General features: G+C 39.4%; 2 protein-coding genes across 2 annotated transcripts; both read right to left on the bottom strand.

Moving 5' to 3' along the window:
* Positions 1-7,692: 7,692 nt before the first annotated feature.
* Positions 7,693-9,963, bottom strand: LOC122278514 (scoulerine-9-O-methyltransferase 1-like). Its single transcript, XM_043088694.1, has 4 exons — positions 9,956-9,963; positions 9,384-9,628; positions 8,550-8,614; positions 7,693-8,160 (listed from the first exon to the last, which is right to left on the bottom strand). The coding sequence occupies exons 1-4, from the start codon at positions 9,961-9,963 to the stop codon at positions 7,861-7,863; spliced, it is 618 nt and encodes a 205-aa protein (XP_042944628.1). The 3' UTR covers positions 7,693-7,860.
* A 4,857-nt stretch (positions 9,964-14,820) lies between these two features.
* On the bottom strand, positions 14,821-15,437 carry LOC122279826 ((S)-scoulerine 9-O-methyltransferase-like). Its single transcript, XM_043090697.1, has one exon. It carries the CDS (start codon positions 15,405-15,407, stop codon positions 14,868-14,870), a length of 540 nt encoding a protein of 179 aa, XP_042946631.1. The 5' UTR covers positions 15,408-15,437; the 3' UTR covers positions 14,821-14,867.
* Between the last annotated feature and the right edge of the window lie 11,986 nt (positions 15,438-27,423).

Here is a 27,423-nt window from a genome sequence, read left to right as displayed (position 1 = left end):
GCGCTTCCAGAACCGCATAAGCCATTCGTAGTCTTCAGTGATGCGTCTAAGTTTGGTTTGGGTTGTGTCCTTATGCAGGAAGGACGGGTTGTTACCTATGCATCTCGTCAGCTAAAGGACCATGAGAAGAATTATCCGACGCACGATTTAGAATTGGCTGCGATTGTTTTTGCTCTCAAGATCTGGCGGCACTTCTTGTATTGGGAAGCTTGCGAGGTATACACTGATCACAAGAGTTTGAAGCATTTGTTTTCGTACAAAAATCTGAACATGAGGCAGAGGCGATGGCTAGAGCTAATCAATGACTACCAGTGTGAGATCAAGTACCATCTGGGGAAGGCCAATATAGTTGCTGATGCTTTGAGCCGAAAATTGCACTTGGAAGAGGAAGCAGAGCTGTCGGAATTGGATTCTTTGCTCTGTGGGATGAGAAGGCTCCTTATTGAGAGTTCGCAGCAAGAAGAGATTTTATCTTCAGTTCTTGATATTCGGGTAATTGATTTTGAAGAATTGAAGACTCTTCAAAGGAAGGATCTGAAGCTGCTGAATATCAGAAAAAGAGTCAGAAAATCTCGAGGGCCGTTGCATTATAACATGAATAAATATGGAATACTTCAGTTCCGAGATCGCAGAGTGGTCCCCAAAGATTCAAAATTGAAGGAGCGGATCATGGCAGAAGCTCATGTGACCCCTTATTCAGTTCATCCCGGCAGTACAAAGATGTATCGGGACTTGAAGAAAAATTATTGGTGGGATAGAATGAAGAGGGATATTGCCTTATATGTTGAGAAATGCCACACATGCCGTCAAGTGAAGGCCGAGCATCAAAGACCCGCAGGTATGCTCCAACCCTTCCCTATTCCTGAGTGGAAATGGGATGACATCACGAAGGACTTTGTAGTGGGTTTGCCGAGAATGCCTAGTGGGAAAAATTCTGTTTGGGTGATTGTTGACCGGTTAACGAAGAGTGGTCATTTCTTGCCTGTTAATAACACCAATTCCTTGGGTAAGTTGACATGCTTGTACGTGAAAGAAATATTGTGGCTGCACGGCATACCAAAGAGTATAGTGTCGGATCGAGACCCAAGGTTCACGTCGCAGTTCTGGAAGAGTTTGCAGGCAGCTTTGGGTACTAAGTTGAAGTTCAATACTGCTTACCACCCACAGACAGACGGCCAATCGGAGCGCACCATTCAGACCCTTGAAGACATGTTGCGAGCGTGTGTCATGGAATTTCAATGGAGTTGGGAAAACCATTTGTTGCTCATAGAGTTTGCATATAATAACAGCTTCCATGCAACCATTCAGATGGCTCCCTATGAAGCTCTTTACGGGAGGAAGTACAGATCGCCCTTGTGTTGGGATGAAGTCGGGGAGAGTAGGATAATTGGACCCGAAATAATTCAAGAGATGCAGAGCCAAGTTTGGATCATCAGAGATAAAATGGCGGCAGCTCAAAGTCGCCAGAAAAGCTACGCTGATACCAGGAGAAGAGAGTTATCTTTTGAAGAAGGTGATTGGGTTTACCTCAAAGTCTCTCCCACGAGAGGTGTTAAGCGTTTTGGTAAGAAGAGGAAACTGGATCCGAGGTATGTCAGCCCTTTTCAGATTCTGGAGAAGGTAGGGCCCGTCGCCTATAGAGTTGCTTTGCCAGAGTATTTTGCGGATATTCATGATGTCTTCCACGTATCGTCCTTGAAGAAGAGCTTTGGACTACAAGAGCCACGCTTTGTCAACCCAGAGAGTATTCAGTTGCAACCGGATCTCACTTATGAGGTTGTTCCGTCGCAGATCATGGATTGGAAGGAACAACAGTTGAGGTCCAAGACGATACCTTTGGTTAAGGTGGCATGGGGAGATCCGTTAGCTCAAGACTTCTCTTGGGAGCGAGTAGCGGACATGAGGGAACAATACCCATACTTGTTTGAGTAAAGACGATACGTCTCTTAATCTTGGTCGCATTTGGTTTATGTGATTTTATGTGGCTTGTTTTAAGTTGGTGGTTGATCTTGCAAATTTCGAAGACGAAATTTGTTTTTAAGGGAGGAGGATGTGATGACCCACTTTTACGTGTATTTTCACTGAAGGGTTGTTTTTAATTTAGTTAATATATTAGTTTATTTATTTTAAATTAATTTATTTTAATTGGTTTTTATTTATTTGATGTGGTATTTAATTTAATTAGTCGTTTTACGGTTTCTAATGTTGTTTTCGGCGGATCTGTTTTAGTTTCCAGAGTGAGGATTGGACCTCATTTCTTCCCTCCATCTTTTCTTTTCCCTTTTTTCCTTTTTCTCTTTTTTCGCTTTTCTTTCTTTTTCTTTTTTTTCTTTTTCTTTTTCCTTCCTTTTCTCCCCTCCCCTTCCCGCGTGTAACCCCCCCGTTCGTCTCTCTCTCTCTCTCTCTCTCTCTCTCTCTCTCTCTCTCTCTCTCTCTCTCTCTCTCTCTCTCTCTCCTCTCCCACGCCTGAAATTTCTTCTGCCCAGACCCACCGCCGCCGGCCACCGTGCGGCACATGACCCCCACCAAAATCTTCCCCTCCCTCCGGTGAACCACCGCACCAATTTTCACCGCCAACGGAGCCGCCGTTTGGCCAAAAAAAGCCCAGCAAGCCTCACGGATTTTGCTCCGATCCGCCGCCGTCGCTCCACCTCCGGCCACCACCTCTTCACCACTTCATCACCGACTCCTTGTCGTCCTAACCCACCCATTTCCGGCCTCTAATAGTCACCAGAACAGCTCCCACGAGCTAGCTTTTCATTTTGGGAAATCCAGCCATCAACCGCCGTTTTCGCCGCCACCCACGGCAAACTCCATTCAAAAGTGGGTATTTTACAACCCACGGCCACAGTGAAATTTCACTGTTACGTTGCTTTCCTTCCGCCGTTTGCAACGCCACATGTTTTCTAAAAATACCATATAGCGCTGTAAGTATTTTCCAAACCCTACTTTTAGATTTAAATATATTTTTCTCTTTCAATAATTAATTGTTGTTGGTTGGCTGATTTCGGACTGAGTCCGAGAAGTTTGGGGGTCGAATGGATTGAGGACGGAGTGCTTGGTTTTGCTGGTTTGTGTATGCTTGATTATTTGAGCCATGAGGTGTGTGTTGCATATTGTGTTTATGTGCATATTGTTTTAATCGAGAAAATCTCGTTTTATTGGCGTAAATGGTTTTGGGTGCGTGTGTCTCACGAGCCCAAGCCGGGATGGGTTATTATCTCGGTAGAGCTCCTCTGGTCACTCAGGAGTGGATAAAACTGAGTGACATCCCCTGGGTTGTCGCAGGGCGACGACAGGATCGCACGATACGGTAACGCTGTCGTGTCGACTCCGTGGTCCCTAGAGTGGCGGGGACTAGAGGATGGCCTAGCCAGGTACGCCCGGGGCGCGAGTCTGGGTATCGCTCATTTAGGTGTCACATGCGTAGTCGTTACCTGCGGTGTGGCACAGAGCCAGGGTGTGCGGATGATCCCTAGGGGAGATCATGGTGCATGCATAACCGGTTTGTTGTTATGATTTTTGGATGTGGGCCATTTTCTGGAAAAATGACGATGTTTGGTTTTCGAGGCTTTTGATCCATTTTCTAGAAAAATGGTGGTTTGGGCCATTATCTGGGATAATGGCGAGACTTGGTTTTAAGGATATGTTTTTGTGGGCCAAATGGGTTTTTGGCGTACGTGGAAAAATTATGGTTTTATGGCGCATGTGCATTGGTTTTTCTTTCACGCATATTATTTGAGTTTTATATACTTTTATCTAGTGGTGTTTGGAGTTTACTTACTTGCAGCAGCATTTTTGGTACCGTAGATTTTGGTGCAGAGATCGAGGATGAGGAGGAGGAGGCTGAGCCCGAGCATGCGGCTCCGCCGGGATGCTGATGTTATGTTTTATATTTGGTTTAAATTTATGTTTGTGTTTTGTAATATTTATTTAAGTATGTGTTGAACAGCTTTGTATTAAACAAGAAAAAAAATTTTGGTACTTAGTTATTGACTTGCTTTTCGCTGCGTTTTTCTCGTACACATTCGTTGCTTATACACACACTTGGCACACGTCGATAGGGTGATGACCCGTGATGTCATCATCCAGACGTCTCGATTTTTCCGTGTTCGTACGTGGGGATTTGGGGGCGTCACAGAGGTAGGGTTGAAGTTAATCGGGTTGTTTTATATATATAACCTAGGTACTGGGTTTTAAACCTGGAACCCGGATTTCATAACCGTACCCAGATTTGTCCCGGTTTTTGTAATGAGGGTTTCGGCCCAGATCAAATTTGGACTGAAAACCTGAACCGGAATCCTGTTATCCAGGTTCTGGATCGGGCCTGAAAAAATCCGACTCGGATGCTTCATGTTATCAGGGATGTTTTTGCTCAAAATGAAGATTGGTCTAGTCAGGTTGTGAGTAAAGAAAAGTCATCTATTTCTTCCCTAAGTATTTTACGGGTGCTCAAAAATGAGTGCTTTGAGAATTATTTCTTTCTCGGAGGGCTCTTTTCCAATGAAGTACTTAGGTGCGCCATTGGCATCAGGAATATTTATGTATCACACATGTTTATATATCACACATGTTGTGATGTCTACAAGAACATCATTCATCATAACTCATGATCATGTTTCATTCCTCATTATAGTTATGTTTGTATTATTCATCTCACGTTAAGACACGTAAGTTTTCATAATATAAAGTGTATGAGAAAGAACAGATAAATCAAATGGTCATTTAGATGCATAATACCAATTGAGTCAAGGTGGATATGCAAGCCACAGACTCAAGCATGATCCACCATAGTATTTTATTAGATCATATCAGTGGTTCCCCTTGTGGCCACAAGATGTCGGACTAGTGCACAACCTTGCACATAGAGTTAAGTGTGTTGGTTAGTCAAACAAGTCAGATAATTCAGATCAACCAATATACTAAAAATATTTTCAAGTCATGCATGTCATCAGCATATTTATGTACAGTCGTGATTTTAATTCTCAGCATGAAAAGTTTTATGAAAAACTTTATATTAAGTATGTTTATGTTATGATGAATGTTACTAAGTTTTCTACTCATTTTAGTTATTTTATGTTTTTAAACCACCACAGGTTAGAATATTTATGAAAGCAGAGTTATGGGACTAGACTTTGTCTAGAGAGGCGTGAAAGTGGCTTAGATTATGAACAGAGATTTTAAGTTATGATTTTTATAGCACAAATTTCAATAAATTTAATAAATTCTCTCTCTCTCTCTCTCTCTCTCTCTCTCTCTTATGGTCTCAATATTTTATAAAGAATAATTTTATTTATAAAATCTTTGTACATGGCACTTCTTTCATAATAAAGAAAAAAATTTTTAAATCAAGATTAGTAGTAATTTATATGTATTGTAGCATATAACTGTGGGGAGTAGGGTGTTACAATGCATATAACTAATTTGTACAGTTTCCTTACTGTTGAAGCCCAAAAAAAGAAAAGAGAGTATCAAGTATCTTATGTTTACGTTGCAATCTACATGATCTCGTTGGCAATAAAACGAGATGATTGACAACAAATTTGTAAAAAAAAAGTATTACAGTTATAAAGAGATCTCACAAAAGCACACTTACAAACTAACATGGCTTCATATAATACTTTAGATATACTTTGTAATATAAGTAGCTTTACAATCTTATCATATCAAGATATCTCAGTTTATGAGTTTATTTTTGTAAAATTTCTTTATGACTAAATCATTTTTCTTTTTTAAATATGTTGTGGGCAACATTAAGCCTACCTATACTATCGTAAACATATCTTGAGTGATGTCTCATTATTCTAGATGGATCGATCGACATCTTATATATACAGAAATTTAATATAAAACAAAAGAGAAATATGTTATAAATTTTTTTTTTTTTTTGAAGAGAAAACCTGATCTCATTAATAAAACAGTTACCAAATACACCCAAGTTAGCATGAAATAGACAATCCAAGCTAGAGAGTATACAACATTTCCTTGGTAACTATAGTACTGATACATGATGGACACACTTCTATATCATAAAGATCCTCAGAGCATGACAGTGCATCTCTCGCTAGATAGTGAGCTGCTGAGTTAGCCTCTCGAGGAACATGTGATACAGACCAGAGGCTGTAGTCATTGAGAAGTTGTCTTGCATCTCCAATGAGGCATCCACCTAGGCTCCAGTTCAGCTTGTTTTGCATCTTCAACAGGTCCACCACTTGTTTTGCATCCCCTTCCAAGTAGATGCTTTTCAGGCCAAGCTCTCTACAGAAGACTGCTGTTAAGAGTACACCATATGCTTCAGCATCAAAGGGAGATCCTTTAAGGGGCCTGTTTGCACGAAGAGCTCCAATGACCCAACCTTGATGATCTCTGACAAGAACTCCTATGCCTACTTTTCCTTCCCTTGAGTTAACAGCTGAGTCCCAGTTGACTTTGGATCCTTCAGCATCAGGTCTTGACCAAGTGAGGTTCCTTGCTGGGGCATTGCCATTGGGATTTGTTGGTTCTTTGAGTGCCTCCATATAGGCTGTCATTTCTGTTTTTGCCTGTTGATACACACACGTGGGATGTGTGAAACCCTTTCCATGAATGAACTCGTTCCTTCTAGTCCATATTCTTCTTGCAGTAATGGCCATCTCCGAAAGGTCTAATGGTTCTAAGGAAGCTACCATAAAGGACCAGATATCGAAGAAGAAGTCACTGTGATGAGACATCTTTTGCACCTTTTTTCCCCCTTGATTCCACACATCGTTGGCTGCACTACACCCCCATAGAGCATGTCCTGAGGTTTCTGCCTCCTGCAAACATATCAAACATGTGTTGTCTTCCACAATCTTTCTTTTTTTCAGATTGGCCTGGGTGGGAAGGGCCTCATTGCAGGCTAGCCATAAGAACATCTTTGTTTGGGGAGTTGTATCCAATTTCCAGATGGCCTTCCAAAACAGCTTATTCTTGTTTCTATCTGATGTCTCCCCTTCCATTTCTCTGTCTAGCTCTTTAATGAAATTGTATCCACTCTTAACTGTGTATAAGCCATTGTTGGTAAATTCCCACACCAACCTGTCTTCCCTTCCCCCTATACTTAAAGGTATGGTTTTAATGTTCTCAACTTCGTGTTGGTTGAATAATTCATGGAGAAGAGAGTCTTCCCATTCCAGTCTTTGGGGATCTATGAGGTCACTGACTTTTTCACACCAACGGTCTTCATCTCGGGTTGATAGTACCATGTGATTATGTGAATGAGGTAACCATATGTCAGACCATATATTCACTTTGGATCCATTCCCAATCCTCCACATGAGACCCTTCTTTAACAGATTTGCTCCAGCCTTGATACTTCTCCATACAAAGGAAGGCCTTGATCCCATCTATGCTTCTGTGAAATCCACTCTACTAAAATACTTCTGCTTAAGAACCTTGGCCATCAGGGAGGATGGATTTTGTATAATACGCCACCCTTGTTTGGAAAGTAAAGCTAAATTGAATAGCCTCAAATCTCTGAAGCTAAGGCCTCCTGAGCCCTTTTCAGTGCTGATCTTGTCCCAATTGACCCATTGTATTTTTGAGGTCTCCTCATCAAATCCCCACTAGATCTTTCTGAGCATTCGATTCAGCTTGTTAGAGATGGACAAAGGAAGAAGAAACATCCCCATGGTGTAAGAAGAAATATGTTATAAATTAAACTAAGGAGAAACATACAAAGCAATGGAAAGTTATATTTTTATTATACAGAAATTAAAGCACGAAATTAAGGTACAATAGGTCTTCCTTTTGTTTTTGTTTGCTCTCCAATTGCTTTAAATTTTATTCTCAACCATTTCGTTTTATTCTGGCAGATTGAGACTCACACACGAGTACTCTTAATTACTTATGAAACTCTATAACATGAATTGACCAATGAGGCATTGGGAAGATCTTAATTTTAGTAAACCCTAAAGCTTTTCCCAGATCCTCGAATTCTGCCAGTGTTCGCTCTTTACCTCCATTCATTAGGAGCATCATAAAGTAGTCTTGAATAAGAACGTCCGTTGCCTCGAGATTGTTTCCCAATGCTTCACAGATTGCCATTTCCACGATTATCACCTTTCCATCTCTTGGTAATGCTTCCCAGCAATTTATCAACAACTTCCTGCAATGCTCATCATCCCAGTTGTGGAGTATCCACTGCTCACGTAGAAATCAAAATGCACAGATTTTTGCAATCTTGCATTATTATAGGGAAGTATTTATATATACTTAATTCATATATATTATGATCACGTATGTACGTATATATATACTACTCAAATTTCATGCATTTTCCCTATTTATTTATTCATTTATATATACATGATTTTTTGTACCTCAATTGCGGCTTTGGGATCCCTGGTTTTCGTTATTAATTCTTCCAGTTTCAAAGACCATACTACAAGTTCCCAAGACATCATGCATACTGGGTCCGGCCTTGCCCTCTAATTTGAATTAATTACCATATGGCCCCAAGAATTCATGAATAAAAGGATACCTTAAAAAAAAAGAAAAAAAAAGAATTCGTAGCAGAATGAGAAGGAAACCTTCAATAAAATTGTTTGGACATTTGGGATTGATTTGAACATATCTCCAGCCACGTGCTTTACACCTGCAGACAATTAAATGAATAATATTTCGAGTTGATTATCGTACGTGCTTACGTAAGAAGTACTAGACATGATTAACTGTGAATGTTGTGACTAGCTAGATCTTTTGAACGAGAAATTAACATACCAAATAACTGGCACGCGATGAATAATTTATACTTGGTATCATATCATAGAACATATCATAGAAAATTGTATTAGACATGAGTACCATGTTCATGTATTAATTAGAAAATTCTCATGTATATTTAGATTGACTAGTATACATGTTCTCGCCTACATACTGATATGAAATTAGAGAGAAGGAGCTAGCTAATTGTTTCTTTGTCCCTAGTGATATAAAATATTGAGAAAAGATATTTATAACTGTGAATTATGTAATCGTCGCATAATCACATAGAAAAAAGTGAAAAAAAAAAATATGAGACCCACATAAAAAAATAAATTTTTTATTTATGGATCTCACTTTTTTTAAAGCGATTACACGACGTTTACACACTCCACAGTTATATGTAGAATTACTCTAAAATGTTTGTATCATTACCCACGATCAACATGATGTTGTATATCTTTCGCAAGTCCTATGTATTTTGGTTCAAGAAAAAATCTGTCTCAAATTCGCTTATGGGCACACACAGCGCATACGTACATACTCCACATGATCAACCAAGCTAAAAATATATAGCATTTTTTATCTTTTAGTAACTGATAATGAGTCCCGCAATAAGTGACGTATTTACAAACCAACTTGTAAGAACTCAAAGGCCTAACCTGGGAGCTTGGGAGCAGCAGCAATTACATGGGGCAGATCAAAGTTCAATCCACGAACCTGTGAATACATAGAGGTTATCTTTGCAAGAGTGGTTCCAATGCCGCCCCCCACGTCCATCAACTCCTTCAAATCTTTGAAGCCGCTCTCAAATTTGAGAAAGCAAACTAAAGGTCCTGCAGCCACCTTAATGAAGCACAGTAACAACATCAAAGCAAAAGATATTACAGCCTGCACACTGCAATGTCTGCATAGCAGAAAGCACACCAAGGCAGTAGACAACTTTAACTTGTCCTTAATGTGAAGATGATTATGTGTTTCAGTGCATTAGTGTAAAGTGTAAAAGAAACCTTGTATAGCAGTAACAGAAAAGCACTTGTCTTTTCCTTACTTTCTAGCTTTTGTACTTTGTTAAGATGTGTATAAAAGGAGCTCATGTAAAGACACTTATTAACACAATTCGAATAAAAAGCAGTTCACACTTGCTTTAGCAAAGTGTTGTGTTTCTCATTTTATTTTCCTTCAAAGTTTTAACATGGTATCAGAGCAGGTCTGAACCTGCTACTCTTATCACCTTATCATTCAATCATCTTCTCTCTCTTTTTTCTGCTTCACTTCATCTGTAATTCATTGCTCCTATGGCTGAGGCAGCACCACATCACAATTCTCCATCTGAAGATCCTAATAGCCCATTTTTGTTACACCACAGTGACAATGCAAATAATGTGGTGGTCACACCTCATCTCACGGGACCAAATTATCTTTCTTGGAACCGATCATTCACTCTAGCTATTTCAATCAAAAATAAACTCAGTTTTCTAGATGGGACCATTGAGACCCCTCAACTCAACAACACCCTTTATGTGCCATGGCTTCGATGCAATAACTTGATCCTTCCATGGATCTTGAATTCCATTTCAAAAGAAATTGCATCGAATGTACTTTATGTCAGCTCAGCCAAAGAAGTTTGGGAAAAACTTAAGGCTAGATTTGCACAACCTGATAATGTGCGCATATATCAGCTGCAGCAGCAACTGGGATCCATTACTCAAGGAACACAACCTGTGAGTGACTACTTCACACAACTCAATGCAGTGTGGGAAGAACTACACAACTACAGGCCTTTGCCACACTGCTCATGTGGTCTATGCACCTGCAAAACATTGGATACCGTTGGTGAAATTCAACAAACAGATACAGTTTTCAAGTTCCTAATGGGACTCAATGATACCTATGATGCCATTCGAGGACAAATCATCCTCATGAGTCCTATACCCTCACTAGACAGAGTTTTTTCCTTGGTTTTGTAGGAAGAAAGTCAAAGGCAAGCTAGGACCTTTGCATTGCCTCTAAATGAGTCCTCTGTATTGGCTGTTTATCATGGCCAGAACAAGAAGAAAGAAAAGTTAGAAGTCACTTGTTACCATTGTGGGAAGATGGGCCACACAAAGGAGAAATGCTATCGACTAGTTGGATTCCCACCCAACTTCAAGTTCACCAAGTCTAAGCAAGGATATTCACCTGGAAATCTCTCAGTGAACCAAGTTACTACTCAGGAACATGAGAGCAGCACCTCAAAGACTCCACAGCTTCCCTTGACTGAAGCACAAATTCAGCAAATTGCAACTCTTGTCAATGCTCAAACTTCTCAGCTCAACTTGAAGGAAAGAAACTCACCAATCAACCCACTCAGCAATGACTTTTCAACCTCCACAAATGCCCAGACTCACTCACCACTCTTCCAACATGGCAGGTATAATCCCTCAAACTATTAGTGAAATTTCTCCACAAACATGTCTTGATTCTTCTGCAAATCACAATCAAAACTCACACACACATTGGATCCTGGACACTGGGGCTACAGACCATATGGTCTGCTTCATTTCATTACTCACTAATGTCACCTCTAAGAAACCAACTCGAGTTCACCTCCCAAACAAAACCTATGCTGAAGTCACACACATTGGTACCTGCAAAGTCTCAGACAAACTCATTTTAAATGATGTTCTATATGTGCCTAGTTTCAGCTTTAACCTCATATCTGCTAGCAAGCTGACCCAGGATTCCCCTATATGTCTCATTTTTCTCCAAAAATTTTGCTTCATGCAGGACCTATCTTCATGGATGACGATTGGTCTTGCTGAAGTATCAAACAGCCTCTATTTTCTCAAGCCTGAAACCCCTTCATGCCATGCTGTTCAAAGCACCTCAACAAACCAAAACATCCACCTCCCTCACAATGAAGACTCAAGCTGTAACCAATCACTAGATTTTGATTTGTGGCATTTTAGATTAGGACATGTACCTCACCAAAGGATGAATATCATTCAATCTCATGACTCAAATGTAAAATGCAATGGCAACATACAATGCACAATCTGTCATTTAGCAAAACAGAAAAGAAAGTCATTCCCATTGAGCACCATTTCTACATCTTTTCCTCTTGAGTTAATTCACTGTGATATATGGGGACCCTATTCTCAACCATCCATTCAAGGTCACCAATATTTCCTAACCATAGTGGATGACAAAACTCGAGTAACTTGGGTCTACCTAATGAAGTTCAAATCAGAAACCAGGACCATTCTACAAAACTTCATTCACATGTGTGAAACTTAATTTAATGCTAAAATCAAACAAGTGAGATCTGATAATGGGTTGGAATTTCAAATGATAGACTTTTATAACTCACATGGCATCATACACTAAAAGACTTGCATATACACCCCTCAACAGAATGGGGTAGTAGAAAGAAAGCATCAACACCTCCTCTCCACTACTAGATCCCTTCTTTCTCAAGCATCCCTTCCATTAAAGTTCTGGGGGGATGTTGTATTAACAGCAGCACATATCATTAACAAAATCCCAACCCCTGTGCTTAACAACAAATCCCCATATGAGACCTTCTTCTCATCCATTCCATCATATTCCCACCTAAAAGTCTTTGGATGCCTATGTTTTGTCTCTACTGTGAAGAACAATAGAGGAAAACTAGACCCTTAAGCAAGAAAGTGTATATTCATAGGCTATCCTCCTGGAATTAAAGGCTATAAAGTCTATGACCTTCAGGATCATACATGCCTTGTCTCAAGGGATGTAGTCTTCTATGAATCAATTTTTCTATTTCAAAAACAAGTTGTTGAACCCATAGCTCCAACTCAAAATCTGGTTCTCCCAGTTCCCATACCAGAACCAACACTCTCAACCTTCACACACCAAAGCCTTGATCCCTCAACTCTAACTCTCAACACTAATCCCCATTCACCAAACATTGAACAGCACCTAGATATCCCTTCCTCACCTTCCTCTCCAAGCACCTCACCTGTCCATCTTAGAAGATCTGACAGATCACGAAACCCCCCTGCTTACCTTCATGACTATCACTGCCAACTAGCTCATACCAAGTCTATCTCACACCCTTTACACAAATATCTCACCTATTCCAATCTATCTCCCAAATACAAATCATTTGCTTTCTCAATCTCTCTTCTTCAAGAACCTCAATCTTATCAAGAAGCTGTCAAGTCAAAACATTAGCAAGATGCCATGAATGCTGAGTTGAAAGCCTTAGAGGACAATGGAACCTGGACTTTGACTAAGCTGCCAGAAGGAAAGAAGGCAGTAGGGTGCAAATATGTGTATAAAATCAAGCTTAAATCTGATGGATCCATAGAGAGACATAAAGCTCGATTAGTGGCAAAGAGATACACCCAAAGAGAGGGGTTTGATTATCAAGAAACCTTTAGTCCAGTTGCCAAGCTTACAACTGTCCGAATCTTCCTTGCCTTGGCTGCTGCCCTCAATTGGCACCTCTCCCAATTAGATGTCCATAATACTTTCCTTCATGGAACATTGGATCAAGAAATATACATTGAAATGCCTCCTGGTTATCACAGTAAGGGGGAGTCTACAGCAAAGGGAAAAATGGTTTGCAAGCTCCACAAATCTCTTTATGGACTCAAGCAAGCTTCTAGGCAATGGCACTCAAAATTTTCAGAATCCCTTATTTCTATTGGATTTCAACATTCTAAGTCTGATTACTCCCTTTTTACTCGAAGCACTAAAGAAGGATTCATAGCATTACTTGTCTATGTTGATGATATCATCATAGGCAGTTCCAACATCAAAGCCATCAACCAAGTCAAAGCATATCTGCACTCTCAATTCAGAATCAAAGACCTTGGAACCCTCAAATTTTTCTTGGGCATAGAAATTGCAAGGTCCACTGCTGGAGTTCATTTATGTCAGAGAAAATACAGCCTAGAAATCTTGGATTCTGCAGGTCTCCTCGGGTGCAAACCTGCGAATACACCTATTGAGTTGAACCACAAACTCTCACACTCACCCTCAGACTTATTGAAAGATCCTACAAGCTACAGAAGGCTCATAGGCAGACTGATTTACCTCACCATAACAAGGCCTGACATCAGTTATGCAGTAAGCATATTGAGCCAATTTATGGACAGACCAAGTGAATTTCATATGCAAGCTGCGCATCGAGTTTTAAGGTATGTAAAAGGATCTATAGGTCAAGGTATTCTCCTCCCTTCCCAATCTGATCTCCACATCAAGGCATATAGCGATTCAGACTGGGCTACTTGCCCAGAAACAAGGAAATCCATGATTGGATTTTGTGTTTTTCTTGGAAACTCATTGGTCAGCTAGAAATCAAAGAAACAGGCCACCATATCACGCTCCTCTGTAGAGGCAGAGTATCGAGCCTTGGCTCAAACAAGTTGTGAATTGATTTGGGTGATTTCTTTGTTAAAAGATTTTGGTATCACACACACCAAACCTGCCATCCTTTACTGTGATAATCAGTCAGCTTTTCACATTACAAGAAATCCTGTTTTCCATGAAAGAACCAAGCACATTGAGTTAGATTGCCATTTTGTTAGAGAAAAGGTGTTAGCCAAGGTCATTCACCCCGTGCATATTTCCTCAAAGTTCCAGCTTGCTGACATTTTTACTAAGGCATTAGCAAGTGCACCATTCAAATTTTTACTGTCCAAGATGGGCATTTTAAACATCTATGCCCATCTTTAGGGGGAGTCTCAAAGTTGAGAAAGCAAACTAAAGGTCCTGCAGCCACCTTAATGAAGCACAGTAACAGCATCAAATCAAAAGATATTACAGCCTGCACACTGCAATGTCTGCATAGCAGAAAGCACACCAAGGCAGTAGACAACTTTAACTTGTCCTTAATGTGAAGATGATTCTGTGTTTCAGTGCATTAGTGTAAAGTGTAAAAGAAACCTTGTATAGCAGTAACAGAAAAGCACTTGGTCTTTTCCTTACTTTCTAGCTTTTGTACTTTGTTAAGATGTGTATAAAAGGAGCTCATGTAAAGACACTTATTAACACAATTCGAATAAAAAGCAGTTCATACTTGCTTTAGCAAAGTATTGTGTTTCTCATTTTATTTTCCTCCAAAGTTTTAACAGCCGCCGTAAAACTTAAACACATCCTCAAAAATTACTTTGGAGCTAACTTCGAAACTCATTGAACAATTGTCTCAGTCTTGGCTTCTCTCCCATGTAGTCATAAAAGTTCACTCCATAGGCCTTGTAGAATGGCGACCTTCTAGGATCAAGCACCGCATCCTTGATCATACGTTGGCTCTCCAGCATCTCCCTTTCAGTAACAAGTAAGATGAATGAAGTTGAGAAAGTTGCCTCGTCGGTGGTACTGCTACTCACTAAGCATCGGCTTTTCTTTGTCAGGCCATAGGTCCATTCATGGCATCCGTGTTCTCCATTATTTCCTAATGGCTTTCGAGCTATTGATAAGATGGAGTTTGCACCAAGAACTCTTAGCATCCTCTCCAAAGTGCATGCTGCAGAACTTGGATCTTTTGTAGGGATCTTTGAAGTTATCTCTGCTGCAGAAAGATGAGCATCAGGCCTTGCATCTGCGATTATACTGAACACTTTCAGATCAATTGCAGCTCTTAGAGCCATTTGGGCGCTAGCCAAACCAGCCAACTGCAAGCTTATGAAATGGTCTCCATCTTCTTGGACTTCCATGTTTTGGACTTGTTCTATCTCTTTGATATCTTTCCTTATCAATATAATTAGCATAAGCAATATGCATGTATTTATAATCGAAGTCAGTTTCCGAACGATAACAATAGCTAGCTATCCTGGCTAGCTATAGAGTTTAACTTAGGGTTGGTATAATACGAAACTAGAATTTGCAAACTGATGTATGTTAGGAGGTTGTGGTACGGGGCATACAATTACAACTGAAGTAGAAATGAGAAAGAATAAAAGAAATAATAAGAAACTCCAATTGTAGAAGAATTTCACTTATAGCAAAAGGATTACAAGAATTTCTCTCTTGAATAAGGAGAGCACAATTGACAATACCCTCTCTTATAAAAGGAGAAAACTCACTCTTTCTTATAAAAGGAGAGACAATATATAGGAGAAACCTCACTATTTTTCTCTTTAAAACTCTCTCTCTTTCTCTAAATTTTTCTTTCAAAATGGGATAGGTTTCTGAAAGCAAAAACATGTATTTATAGGAGTTAAAGGAGGTGGAAGATGGCGGAAGCAAATGTGAACGCAAGCTTGATGTAGGTTGTCAACTAGCCACCATTTTTGACCCATAAAGGTGGCGGTGGAAGATAGCGGAAGCAAGTGGAAGATGGCGGAAGCAAGTGGAAGATGGCGGAAGCAAGTGTGAATGCAAGCTCAACTAGCCACCATTTTTGACCCATAAAAGTCCATAAAATTGGCTTTACCGCTACATATCTCCCACTTAAAGTCACTTTTGTAATCCTTCTATCTTTTCTACACTTTCCATCTCTATGCCGCTTACATATCTGCTAGGCCTAAGGAGGATCGACACCAGATAAACTTGTCATTATTAATTGGCTTTGTTAATATATCTGCTAGGTTGTCTTTTGTATGGATTTTTTGTATATCCACACTTCCTTCTTCCACCTTCTCACGAACGAAGTGATACTGAACTCGTATGTGCTTTGTCCTTGAATGAAATGCTGGATTCTTTGCCAAATGCAAAGCGCTCTGACTATCACAAAATAAATCAACCTTCTCTTGTACGTGTCCGAGCTCTTCCAGTAGCATTTGCAACCATATTGCCTCTTTGCTAGCTTGTGTAGCTGCGACATATTCTGCCTCCGTTGTAGAAGTAGCCACGATAGACTGCAATTTTGAAACCCAGCTTACAGCTCCTCCAGCAAGAGTAAACACATAACCTGATGTGGACTTGCTCTTGTCAAGATCACCTGCATAATCTGAATCAACATAGCCTCTGACAGTAAAGTCTGATCCTTCATAACATAATGCGACATTTGAGGTACCCTTGACATATCTCAGGATCCTCTTTACAGCACTCCAATGCTCTTTACCAGGATTCGCCATGTATCGACTAACCACTCCCACTGATTGTGCAATGTCTGGTCTTGTACAAACCATAGCGAACATTAAGCTACCCACTGCTGATGCATACGGTACTCGAGACATTTCCATCCTCTCTGCTTCATTGCTAGGACTCATACTTGAGGATAACTTGAAATTAATAGGAAGAGGGGTAGAAATTGGCTTACAATCTTGCATGTTGAAGCGTCGCAAGATTTTCTTCAAATAATTTTTCTGAGAAAGCCATATCTTCCTATTATTTCTGTCTTGGTAAATTTGCATCCCTAGAATCTTGTTTGCTGGTCCCAAGTCCTTCATTTCAAACTCCCTAGCCAACTGTGCCTTTAATTCTGTAATACGATCTTTGTTGGGGCCTGCTACCAACATGTCGTCAACATACAACAACAGAATAATGAAATTACCATCACCAAATCTCTTGTAGTAAACACAAGGATCTGAACTATGTCTGTTGTATCCAAGGCTCATGATAAAGGAATCAAATCTCTTATACCAACATCTCGGCGCCTGTTTGAGACCGTATAGAGATTTGTTCAACCTGCAAACCAAGTTCTCTTTTTCTTTTTCTTCAAAACCTTCTGGTTGGAGCATGTAAATTTCTTCTTCAATTTCTCCATGAAGAAATGCAGTTTTCACGTCCAGTTGTTCTAAGTACAAGTCAAATGTAGCACACATCGCAAGAACTGCTCGAACCGTTGAGAGTCGAACAACAGGAGAGAATATTTCGTTGAAGTCTATGCCTTCTTTCTGAGCGAATCCTTTCACCACCAATCTAGCACGATACCGCTCCACTTGATCATTGCCATTTCGTTTGATCTTGTAAATCCATTTGTTTCCGATGGCCTTTCTTCCTTGTGGTAGTGGTACAAGATCCCATGTTTTGTTTTTATGGAGAGCTTCAATTTCTTCTTGCATTACAACCATCCACAGAGAATCTTCTTGGCTATTTGTAGCCTCATGAAAATTTGACGGTTCTCCATTTTCTGTTAGTAGACAGTATGCGACATTTCCCTCCATGATGTACTCTGAGTGCCAAGTTGGTTTTCTTCTCTCTCGAGTTGACCGTCGAACTTGTGGAATTGCACACTCAGCTTGTTCTTGTACTTCGTACTCTGATATTGCTTCAGAAGAATCTGGAACTTCTAATTCTTGTCTTTCTTCAATTTGAACTGTAGTAGTCTCTGGTTTCTCTTTTGAAGCGCTATCATTTTCTTTTTCTTGTACCTTATCTTCTACAAATACAACATCCCTGCTGATTAGCACCTTGCGGGCAGTGGGATCCCAAAGGCGATACCCCTTGACTCCATCAGCATATCCTAAGAAAATACATTTTCTAGATTTTAGATCTAGCTTTGATGTTTCTTGGGCGTTGTACATAACATAAACTGGACTTCCAAATGTATGTAAGTGAGAATAATCAGCTGGCTTATCAGTCCACATCTCCATCGGCGTTTTCAGATCAATTGCGGTTGATGGTGACTGATTGATCACATAACAGGCAGTTTTGACTGCTTCTGCCCAAAATGACTTGGTCATTCCTGCAGTTCTCAACATTGCTCTTGTTCATTCTGACAAGGTTCTGTTCATCCGCTCTGCTACTCCATTTTGTTGTGGAGTGTATGCCACCATGAGCTGCCTTTTGATACCTTCTTGTTGACAGAAGCTATCAAATTCAATACCAGTATATTCTCCTCCATTGTCTGTCCTTAAACACTTGATCTTCTTTTCAGATTCAAGCTCAACCCGCGCTTTGAATATTTTGAAAACTGGAAATACATCTGCTTTATTTTTTATTGGATACACCCAACATCTCCTGGAGTAATCGTCAATAAATGACACAAAGTATTTTGCTCCTCCTAGGGACAAAACTGGTGCTTGCCAAACATCAGAATGGATTAGTTCTAAGATAACTTTACTTCTAGCAGAGGAACTACTGAATTTCAATCTGTGCTGCTTACTAGTAACACAATGCTCACAAAAGGGTAATGAAACCTTTTTGAGCCCTGGAAGAAGCTTTTGTTCAGCAAGAATCTTCAAACCTCGTTCCGACATGTGGCCAAGCTTACGGTGCCACATCATTGTTAATTCTTCTGCCGAACTTGCCAGCGCAGTGGATGCTTCTCCTTCTTGTTATGTTTCTCCTTTAAGCATGTACAAATTTGCAGCTATCTTTTCCGCTTTCATCATTACAAGCGCGCCTTTAACTATTTTCATGATCCCATCTTGAATATGGGTTTTACACCCACTATTATCTAATTGTCCTAAAGACAATAGATTTTTCTTCAGGCCTTTCACATGTCGTACCTCCTGAATGGTGTGAACTGTACCGTCACACATCTTCAATTTGATGGTACCAATACCAGCAATCTCCAAGGCATGATCATCTCCCATGAACACAGATCCTCCTGAGATAGGTTCATATTGATGGAACCATTCTCTCCGGGGAGTCATATGCCATGTTGCTCCTGAGTCAATAAGCCAGACATCAGCGAATCTTCTTCTACCTTCAGTAACTGTTGTTGCCTCACTGTATAAAATTTCACCATCATCTGAAGTGCTTGCTACACAACCTTGAGCTTTTGACAACTCAGGGCCTTTTGCTTTGGCTTCTTCGTTCTTCTTGAGATGCCAACACTCCCTTTTGTAGTGCCCTTTCTTGCCACAGTGATGACACTTGACATTCTTCTTACTTCTGGATTTTGATCTACTCTGATTTTGACTCCCACTGGGGCCACGTTCCGTTGATCTCCCTCTCGTCATTACCAAAGCTTCGGCTTGTTGTGAGCCTCCTAGTCTATCTTCTTTGCTTTTGCGCCGACTTTCTTCTTCAAGAACTGCAGCTGCAATATCATCGAAGACTAGAACTTCAATGTTGTTGGTTAAGTTGATGATGAGTTGATCATACGAATCAGGTAGACTTTGAAGTAGAATTTCAGCACGTTCATCCGTCTCTATGTTATGCCCCATTGCTGTGAGCTGTGAAAATAAAGTGTTGAGGGTGTTGATGTGGTCTGTCACCATAGTTGACTCCATCATCCGAAGGGTGTAGAGTTTTCTTCTCAAGAAAATTTTGTTGTGTAGTGATTTGGCCTCGTACAATTTTGTCAGAGTATCCCATATCTCTTTTGCTGTCTTTTTCTCCGCCACACTTGACAATACTCCATCAGCTAGTGCTAGGTGCAGATTAGCAATAGCATTGCCATCCATCTCGTTCCACTTGCCGTCGTCAGTAATCTCATCGGGCCTATCTCCAATTGTCGTCAAGCAATTATCTTTCCTCAAAATTGCTTTTATTCTCATTTTCCACAATGAGAAATTACTCCCATTGAACTTCTCTATTTCGTACTTCGTTGCCATTATTGAAGATGCCTCCTTTCCACTAACTGGATCTAACTGTAGCACGAAAACTGGCTATAAACCTGATGCTCTGATACCACTGTTAGGAGGTTGTGGTACGGGGCATACAATTACAACTGAAGTAGAAATGAGAAAGAATAAAAGAAATAATAAGGAACTCCAATTGTAGAAGAATTTCACTTATAGCAAAAGGATTACAAGAATTTCTCTCTTGAATAAGGAGAGCACAATTGACAATACCCTCTCTTATAAAAGGAGAAAACTCACTCTTTCTTATAAAAGGAGAGACAATATATAGGAGAAACCTCACTATTTTTCTCTCTAAAACTCTCTCTCTTTCTCTAAATTTTTCTTTCAAAATGGGATAGGTTTCTAAAAGCAAAAACATGTATTTATAGGAGTTAAAGGAGGTGGAAGATGGCGGAAGCAACTGGAAGATGGCAGAAGCAAATGTGAACGCAAGCTTGATGTAGGTTGTCAACTAGCCACCATTTTTGACCCATAAAGGTGGCGGTGGAAGATAGCGGAAGCAAGTGGAAGATGGCGGAAGCAAGTGTGAATGCAAGCTCAACTAGCCACCATTTTTAACCCATAAAAATCCATAAAAGTGGCTTTACCGCTACAATGTACTGTATATTCATCAAGCCGGAAAACATTAATGGATCGAGGAAAAGCAGTAAAAGGACGACTCGGGCTAGAATTAAGGAATAGATCTTTGTACTTCAGAAATCTACCGCAAAATTAATGATTAATTTTCTTTTCAAATCCTTAAAGACTAAGTTAGAGATTGCGGTTTGTATTAATTTATTCCCAACCATATGATCAGTTCAGTTTTAATTTATTCCCAATTATAAACACCCAACTGTTCGCATTTCCTTTTATGTTTAGTGGCTTAAGTGGACTTGAGGGCCGCCTTTACTTACTTTCCGTAGTTTTGCGTGAGGGTATAGGTACCCAAATGCTAATCAGTGTATTTCATTCTAGAACTGAGTAGAAACTTTCTTTCCTTTCTGTCCTTTTCTCTCATCTCTCTATTGTCACAGAGGAGCTCCCATCAAAGAGTGTAACATCCAGATCCAGCAACAAGCCCAATTGAAATTTAATGAGTATTTTTTTTTTATGGACTACGGGCTCAAATATTTTGTTTTGGCGGATATGGACGTTATTTTTTTATTAAGCTTACTAAGTGAGTTAAAATCAGTGAATGTTTTTGGATTAGATAGAATTTATTTTGGATTGGGAAACAAATTCGTGGTATAATAAGATATTTTCTTTCAGAGGTGGAATCAGAGCCCAAACAACGCTCAAACCCAAGCCCATGAAGCCAGACCAGTTTCCACCGCCAAGCACGTTGTGTCTTCCGCCCATGCACGTCTCCCAAGCACATTTCTTTCTCCTTCTTTTCCTAAGGCTTCAACCACCTATGTATATATATATATATCTCATTTTATGCATGTAAAACTCTCTCAATTAGCGTTGCCGCACATGAATCCTTAATTTCGTCGATTCCTTTCTTTTCTCTCTCTTCCACATACGTTGAAGAACCAAGCAATAGTGCATTTTCGTAGGCCATCTAGAGACTCTACGGCGTTATCCCTGCACGCACTAACGCTGCCGCCGTTGGAAACTGCACATCCTCCACATTCTCGGAAGCCTAATCCGAGTTCGTCCACCGCACGAAGCCCACTGTCCAGCTCCACGCACGACAAACACTTGCAGGTTTCACCTCTGTTCTTGCTGCCCAAAAACAGAGCATGCCAAAAGTTGCCTCCACGTCCCTCCATCACAGCCTTCACGTTGAGCTCGGCCTCCGTTGATCTCAAAACTGTGGGCCGCCTTTCTTAGCCGAGTTTTGGAGTCCCATAACTCTAGATTGCATAATAAATTGTAAGAGTTTAATCTTTTTTTTTTTTAAACACTTTACGCCTATTATATATAGAGATAAATATTTGAGAGTTTTAAATTAGGTATTGATTAGTAGTTACATTGATTTTAATATAAGTATTATGTAGGATATTTTTGAACTACTATTGTTTAAGAGATTTACATTTTCCCTACTACATTATATGTTAGTAGTATTAAATTGTGATTTTCGATTTTGTGGATGTTGAAGAAAATTAGAAGGTGATGGTATTTTAGAGTTAAGAGAATTTTAGGCCTTGAGGAATAAGATAGGTAATTCAAGTATAAATATGGGGTATCTATTCAATTTGAGATTTACTCAAATTACATGAATTTCTTTTTATAGGTGAGGACTAATATTCATTTGACAGTGTCGTGAGGAAATTATGAAAAATTAAGAAGTACATGTAAGCGGGGTTTCGATATTAGAATTTGCATAAAAGGAAAATGAAAAGAGGTTGACTTCTGAAAATATGCATTTTTGTTTTTTTTTTTTATAAAAAGAAATCTGAAAAACAATCTCAATTATTTGTTTCGGTATTACTCATGAAGTCTGTATAAAGGAGAAAGTATTTTTGTCATAATTGGTATAAACATGAGCTTACTTTTGCACATTGTTTATGAACTATGTAAAAAGAGTGAAAATGAGGTTCTTAATGTTTTGATGTGGTTAAGATGAAGATACTTTGATTTTGTTCTGTTGAATACATAAAATGATCTGAAACTACTTAATATGATATGTAAGCTGAAAAACTTTGGCATGGGTTTATGAGTTTGCATCTGAATGTGATCTGTTTTCGATTATATGTATGTTCTATTTCTGTTAAGGCCCGCCATGGGTATAATAGTGGTATACGGCTCCACCATGGATATAATAGTGGCATACGGCATCACCGCGGGTATAATGTGGCACAAGCCTACCAAGGGGGTGAAACATAGAATACGACCTCACCATAGGTATAATGTGGCACAAACCAACCACGGGTGTTAAACATGGTATCTGTCCCGATATGATGCCCCGATGAAATATGAAGACAATGTTTCAATTTACGATATGCCAAAGGATTTTGGAATAAGAAAGCTATTTTGAAAACTTTGCTCTGCTATTTTGTAATATGTTTTATTTTTTGCATTTTGAAAGTAAAAGTTTTGCTATGCAATCCAAACTTTGTAAATGCTTATATTTGCATACTAGTATAGTTTATTTGCCTACATAGTTGTTGATAACTCACCCTTTTATCTCCATAATATTTTTCAGATGACTTTGAGGATACAGCTAAGGAACAGTAATAGAGTATGTGGTAGTAATAATTAAGAGTAGTGGTTCAGTACGTTGGAGTACTAGTGCTGTTGGAAGATTTATTTATTAAGTAATTTGATTTTAGTATGTTTAGATGGTTATGAAGACTTAAGTATTATTTTGGTTCACTATGTTAACAGAGATGTGGAGAAATTAATTTATTTTATTTGGATTATTGTATTGAGGAATTGATGGATTGATATGTGCAGTTAATTATATTAGAAGAATTTATGTTTAATTTTGGAGTCTTTGCAAATATATTTTGGATATGAAAGATATGATAGAAATTATTGAAGTACTTATCAGGTTATAAGAATTAACTCTCTGAACCTCCGAAAACAAGACATTACAAAGAGAGTAGTCCCTTTTGTGCATTATGTCAAACAATTGGAGCGTGTAACAATTTAGAACAAGAGATACACTTTTTTTTCTTTTTTAAGATAAGAGTCGAGATCACATATCCAATAGTGACCCCTTGTTAATTTTATTACAAAACCATAACTTATGGCAGAGAAATACCCTGGAAACAATCTAAAGCACCTGAGAATTTACAAAATAATATATAAAAAACAAATCTCAGGTGCCAAAAAAATCCTAAGGTAAAACAAACCACCAAACCAAAAAACAAACCATTAGCGTCTAAGATAAGGAATGTCAAGCTTGTCCATGCGAATGATTCCTCAAATAGGGCATTGTAAGGAGGTAATGTCACAAAAATCTGAATTAAAACTTTGGGTCCCTTGCTTTGCCAAAAAATCTACCATCATATGACCTTCTCTAAAAATATGGCGAAAACGAACATCTAACTCACTAACAATATCTTTAACTTCCTCCCAAAAATCATAAAAGAAACCAAAATCTGCACACTCCGATGCCAGCCAACCAACTATAATAGCTGAATCCGACTCTACCAATAAATCCCTCAAACCCAATAGCCTACACAACCAAAGCTCATCAAGAAGAGCTCTACATTTGGCGATGGTGTCAATAACATGACCATAAGAATGAGCAAATCCCACCATTACATCACCTTTAGAATCCTGAATAATACCACCCCCTCTTGACTCACCTGGGTTACAGCGAGAGCCTCCATCCACATTCAACTTTACCCTCTCTCTCTCTGGCGATTTCCATGCAATTAATTTTATTCTCCTTATAGCAATAGGAATAATCAGGCAAGCTAACATCTCCGTTACTATCCAATCATGTTCACCCAAACATCGAAATTTTTTGATTGTGCTCAAGATATGTCTAACTAAAATTTTAACACAACGAATAACATCATCAGGAGTGAATTTTATACCTTCCATTCTGGTTGCAGACCTTGCTCTCCATAACTACTATGAGATGACAATAGGAAGAACCCCCCAAAGCCACCCAACTTGTGAAGACATTGATGCTCGTTGCCACCAAAAACTCATCATCCCCTCCCAATTCCGAATATGTGAAACTCTTATGCCAAGGCATTTGCAAAAAACTTTTCAAACTTTTTCATCTCCTCCGCCCTCACATAAAATGATGGAAAGAGTCCATCATCTGCCGGAATTGCTCTCCTCTTAGCTCACCAAACAAAAAGAATGACATTTGCTTTGGTGGCCAATTCTTTCAAAGTTGTGTCTTCCATAAACATAGATCACGGCATTGACGAAGTACTTGCCAAGCACACTTGGTGGTAAAATCTCCATCAATGGATGGCTTTCACACACATATATCCCAGCCTTACCGTAACTTGATACGAGATTCACATATCTTCCTAGAAATATCATTCGAAACCAGTTCTGGCAACATGTGCAAATTCAACCCAGTAGCAGTAAAGCCTTTCGCCATCTTCAAATTAACATTTCCTGTTACAGGTATAGAAGCAATCAACGGCCCATCTTCGAACCAGTTGTCCAACCAAAACTTAGAATGGCCTCCCCGAATAATCCACTTCAAATTATCTAGAACCTTTGGCATTAGATCCATGATACCATTCCAAAAACAAGACCCTTTCCTTAGCTGCATCACAAAATAGAGATGAGAGTTTCCAATATATTTGGTAGTAAAAAAATTCGACCACATGGAACTACCTTTAATTAACTTCCAAGCAAATTTCATAAGTAAGGATTCTTGGACCTCATGAAGATCCCAAATACTGAGTTCACCCTCTTCCACTGGCAAACAAATTTTCCTCCATGAAATCCACTTTCTTTTTCTATTCTCTATCAAAGATCTCCAGAGAAAATCTAAAAACATTTTCTTAAGCTTCGACAACACTCCTTTAGGTAAATTCAAGCAAAGAGCATGTGAATAGGTATATTATCCAAAACATGTTTGATTAGCACTATTTTACCTCCAAAGGATAGAATCTTACTTTTCCACCCAACCAACTTCTTTTGAACTTTGGCCAAGAATGAATCAAACATTTAGATTGTCATGCCACTCACAAATAAAGGAACACCCAAATACGTGCAAGGCCATCTACCTTCCTCAAAACTTGAAATCATCTTCAAACCATTATTATGGTCAGCTTAAACAGAAGAGGAAAAAAAACATTGAGGACTTACTTGGATTCATCGTCTGACTAGATATCAATTCATACCGATGCAATACAGCCATAAGATTTCAAATAGAAGACTTCCTACCATTAGCAAAAATTAGAATATTATCCGCATAAAGCAAATGAAAAATCAAAGCTCCTCCACAAGGGTGGAAAAGCTTAACACGACCCAAATTGAACGCTTTACTAAGCATCAGAGAAAGAACCTCTTCAAACAAAATAAATATCTAAAGGGAAAGAGGGCCACCTTGCCATAATCCATGCAAAGCCTTGAAAAAACTTTTAGTGGACCCATTGAGCATCACCAAGAAAAAAGGGGACGAAACACCATTAAAGACCATATTTTGCCAATTATCAGAAAATAGTAATCGACGTAGAATTTCTAGTATAAAGCTCCAGTTAACTCGATCATAAGCTTTAGTCATACCAATTTTCAGCATTACATTTCCACATCTCACTTTCCTATTAATGCCTTTTACCAATTCATGGGCTCATCCACTTTCGGAATCAAAACCAAATTTGTAACCCCAAAGAAAGTAGAAACCGGTTGCCCTGTAGACAAATCATTAGCCATCTCCAAAAGGTCATCTTTCATAATATCCCAAGCCTTCATGAAAAAACTAACAGAAAATCTATCTGGGCTTGGGCTAAAATTTGCAAGAATAGACCATAAAGAACTCTTGACCTTATCCATAGACGGGATAGCACACAAAGCCTCATTCTCGGCATTAGGAACTATTGGTGTTAGCGAATCTAGATCTATCGAGTCCCTCTCAACAGGCGACACCGAAAGGAGCAGCTGGAAAAATAATATTGCACCCTCATGTACCTCATCTGTTGAATCAAGAGATCTCCCATTGATGACTTGCAAAATTTCATATTGCAGATTTACAAGATCGCTCGAGCGGAGGCTTTTGGCCGCTCGAGTGAATTCAGGCAGATTCAAACGCTCGAATGCCTCTCGATAGTGAGCTCGAGCAGGTTGTGGGAAAACAAAGATCGTTCGAGCGGAGGCTTTTGGCTGCTCGAGCGAAGTCAGGCAAAGTTGAACACTCGATGTGCACTCGACAAGCCGCTCGAGCGAATTTAGGCAGAGTCGAACGCTCGATGCTCGCTCGACACATCGCTCGAGCTAATACCGTATTTTTCCAGATCTATGGTTTTCCGCCGTCAGAGCATATAAAAGGGATTTTTCACTATTTGGCCGTACCTTTGGACTGGATAACACTTTTGGAACAGAAAAACATAGTTAGAAGGATTCAAATCATCTGTTTTGGGTGGGGGAATTCCATATATTGCACGTACGTTGGAATCATACACGAGCACAGAGGGGAGAAAAGCATTGAAACATTTCCTTGAGTTTTTGAAGACAAGTTGTGGCTGTGAGGAGTATTTTTCAGCGTTTATTTTCTTCCAATATTCTCAGAACAATTATGGTGAATTTGTTTATATTGAATTCCCTTTCTAGCATGGGCTAAATTTTATTTATTCTAGAAAAACGATGTAACCTAGTTCCGAACTATGCTTGATCGTCTATGCTA

This window comes from Carya illinoinensis, chromosome 10, assembly GCF_018687715.1.
Source record: "Carya illinoinensis cultivar Pawnee chromosome 10, C.illinoinensisPawnee_v1, whole genome shotgun sequence".
Classification (NCBI taxonomy): domain Eukaryota; kingdom Viridiplantae; phylum Streptophyta; class Magnoliopsida; order Fagales; family Juglandaceae; genus Carya; species Carya illinoinensis.
The sequence above is the reverse complement of the archived record's forward strand: the minus strand, read 5'-3'. Positions and strand labels throughout refer to the sequence as shown.

What these genes read in the sequence shown, in the direction of transcription:
- LOC122278514 (XM_043088694.1), bottom strand. An exon ending in TGCTGCTCCCAAGCTCCCAG is followed by an intron (nt 8,615 to 9,383) that starts GTTAGGCCTTTG and finishes AATTGTCTGCAG; the next exon opens with GTGTAAAGCACGTGGCTGGA. An exon ending in TCCAAACAATTTTATTGAAG is followed by an intron (nt 8,161 to 8,549) that starts GTTTCCTTCTCA and finishes CTACGTGAGCAG; the next exon opens with TGGATACTCCACAACTGGGA.
- LOC122279826 (XM_043090697.1), bottom strand. Translation starts at nt 15,407, where the DNA reads ATGGAAGTCCAAGAAGATGGAGACCATTTCATAAGCTTGCAGTTGGCT.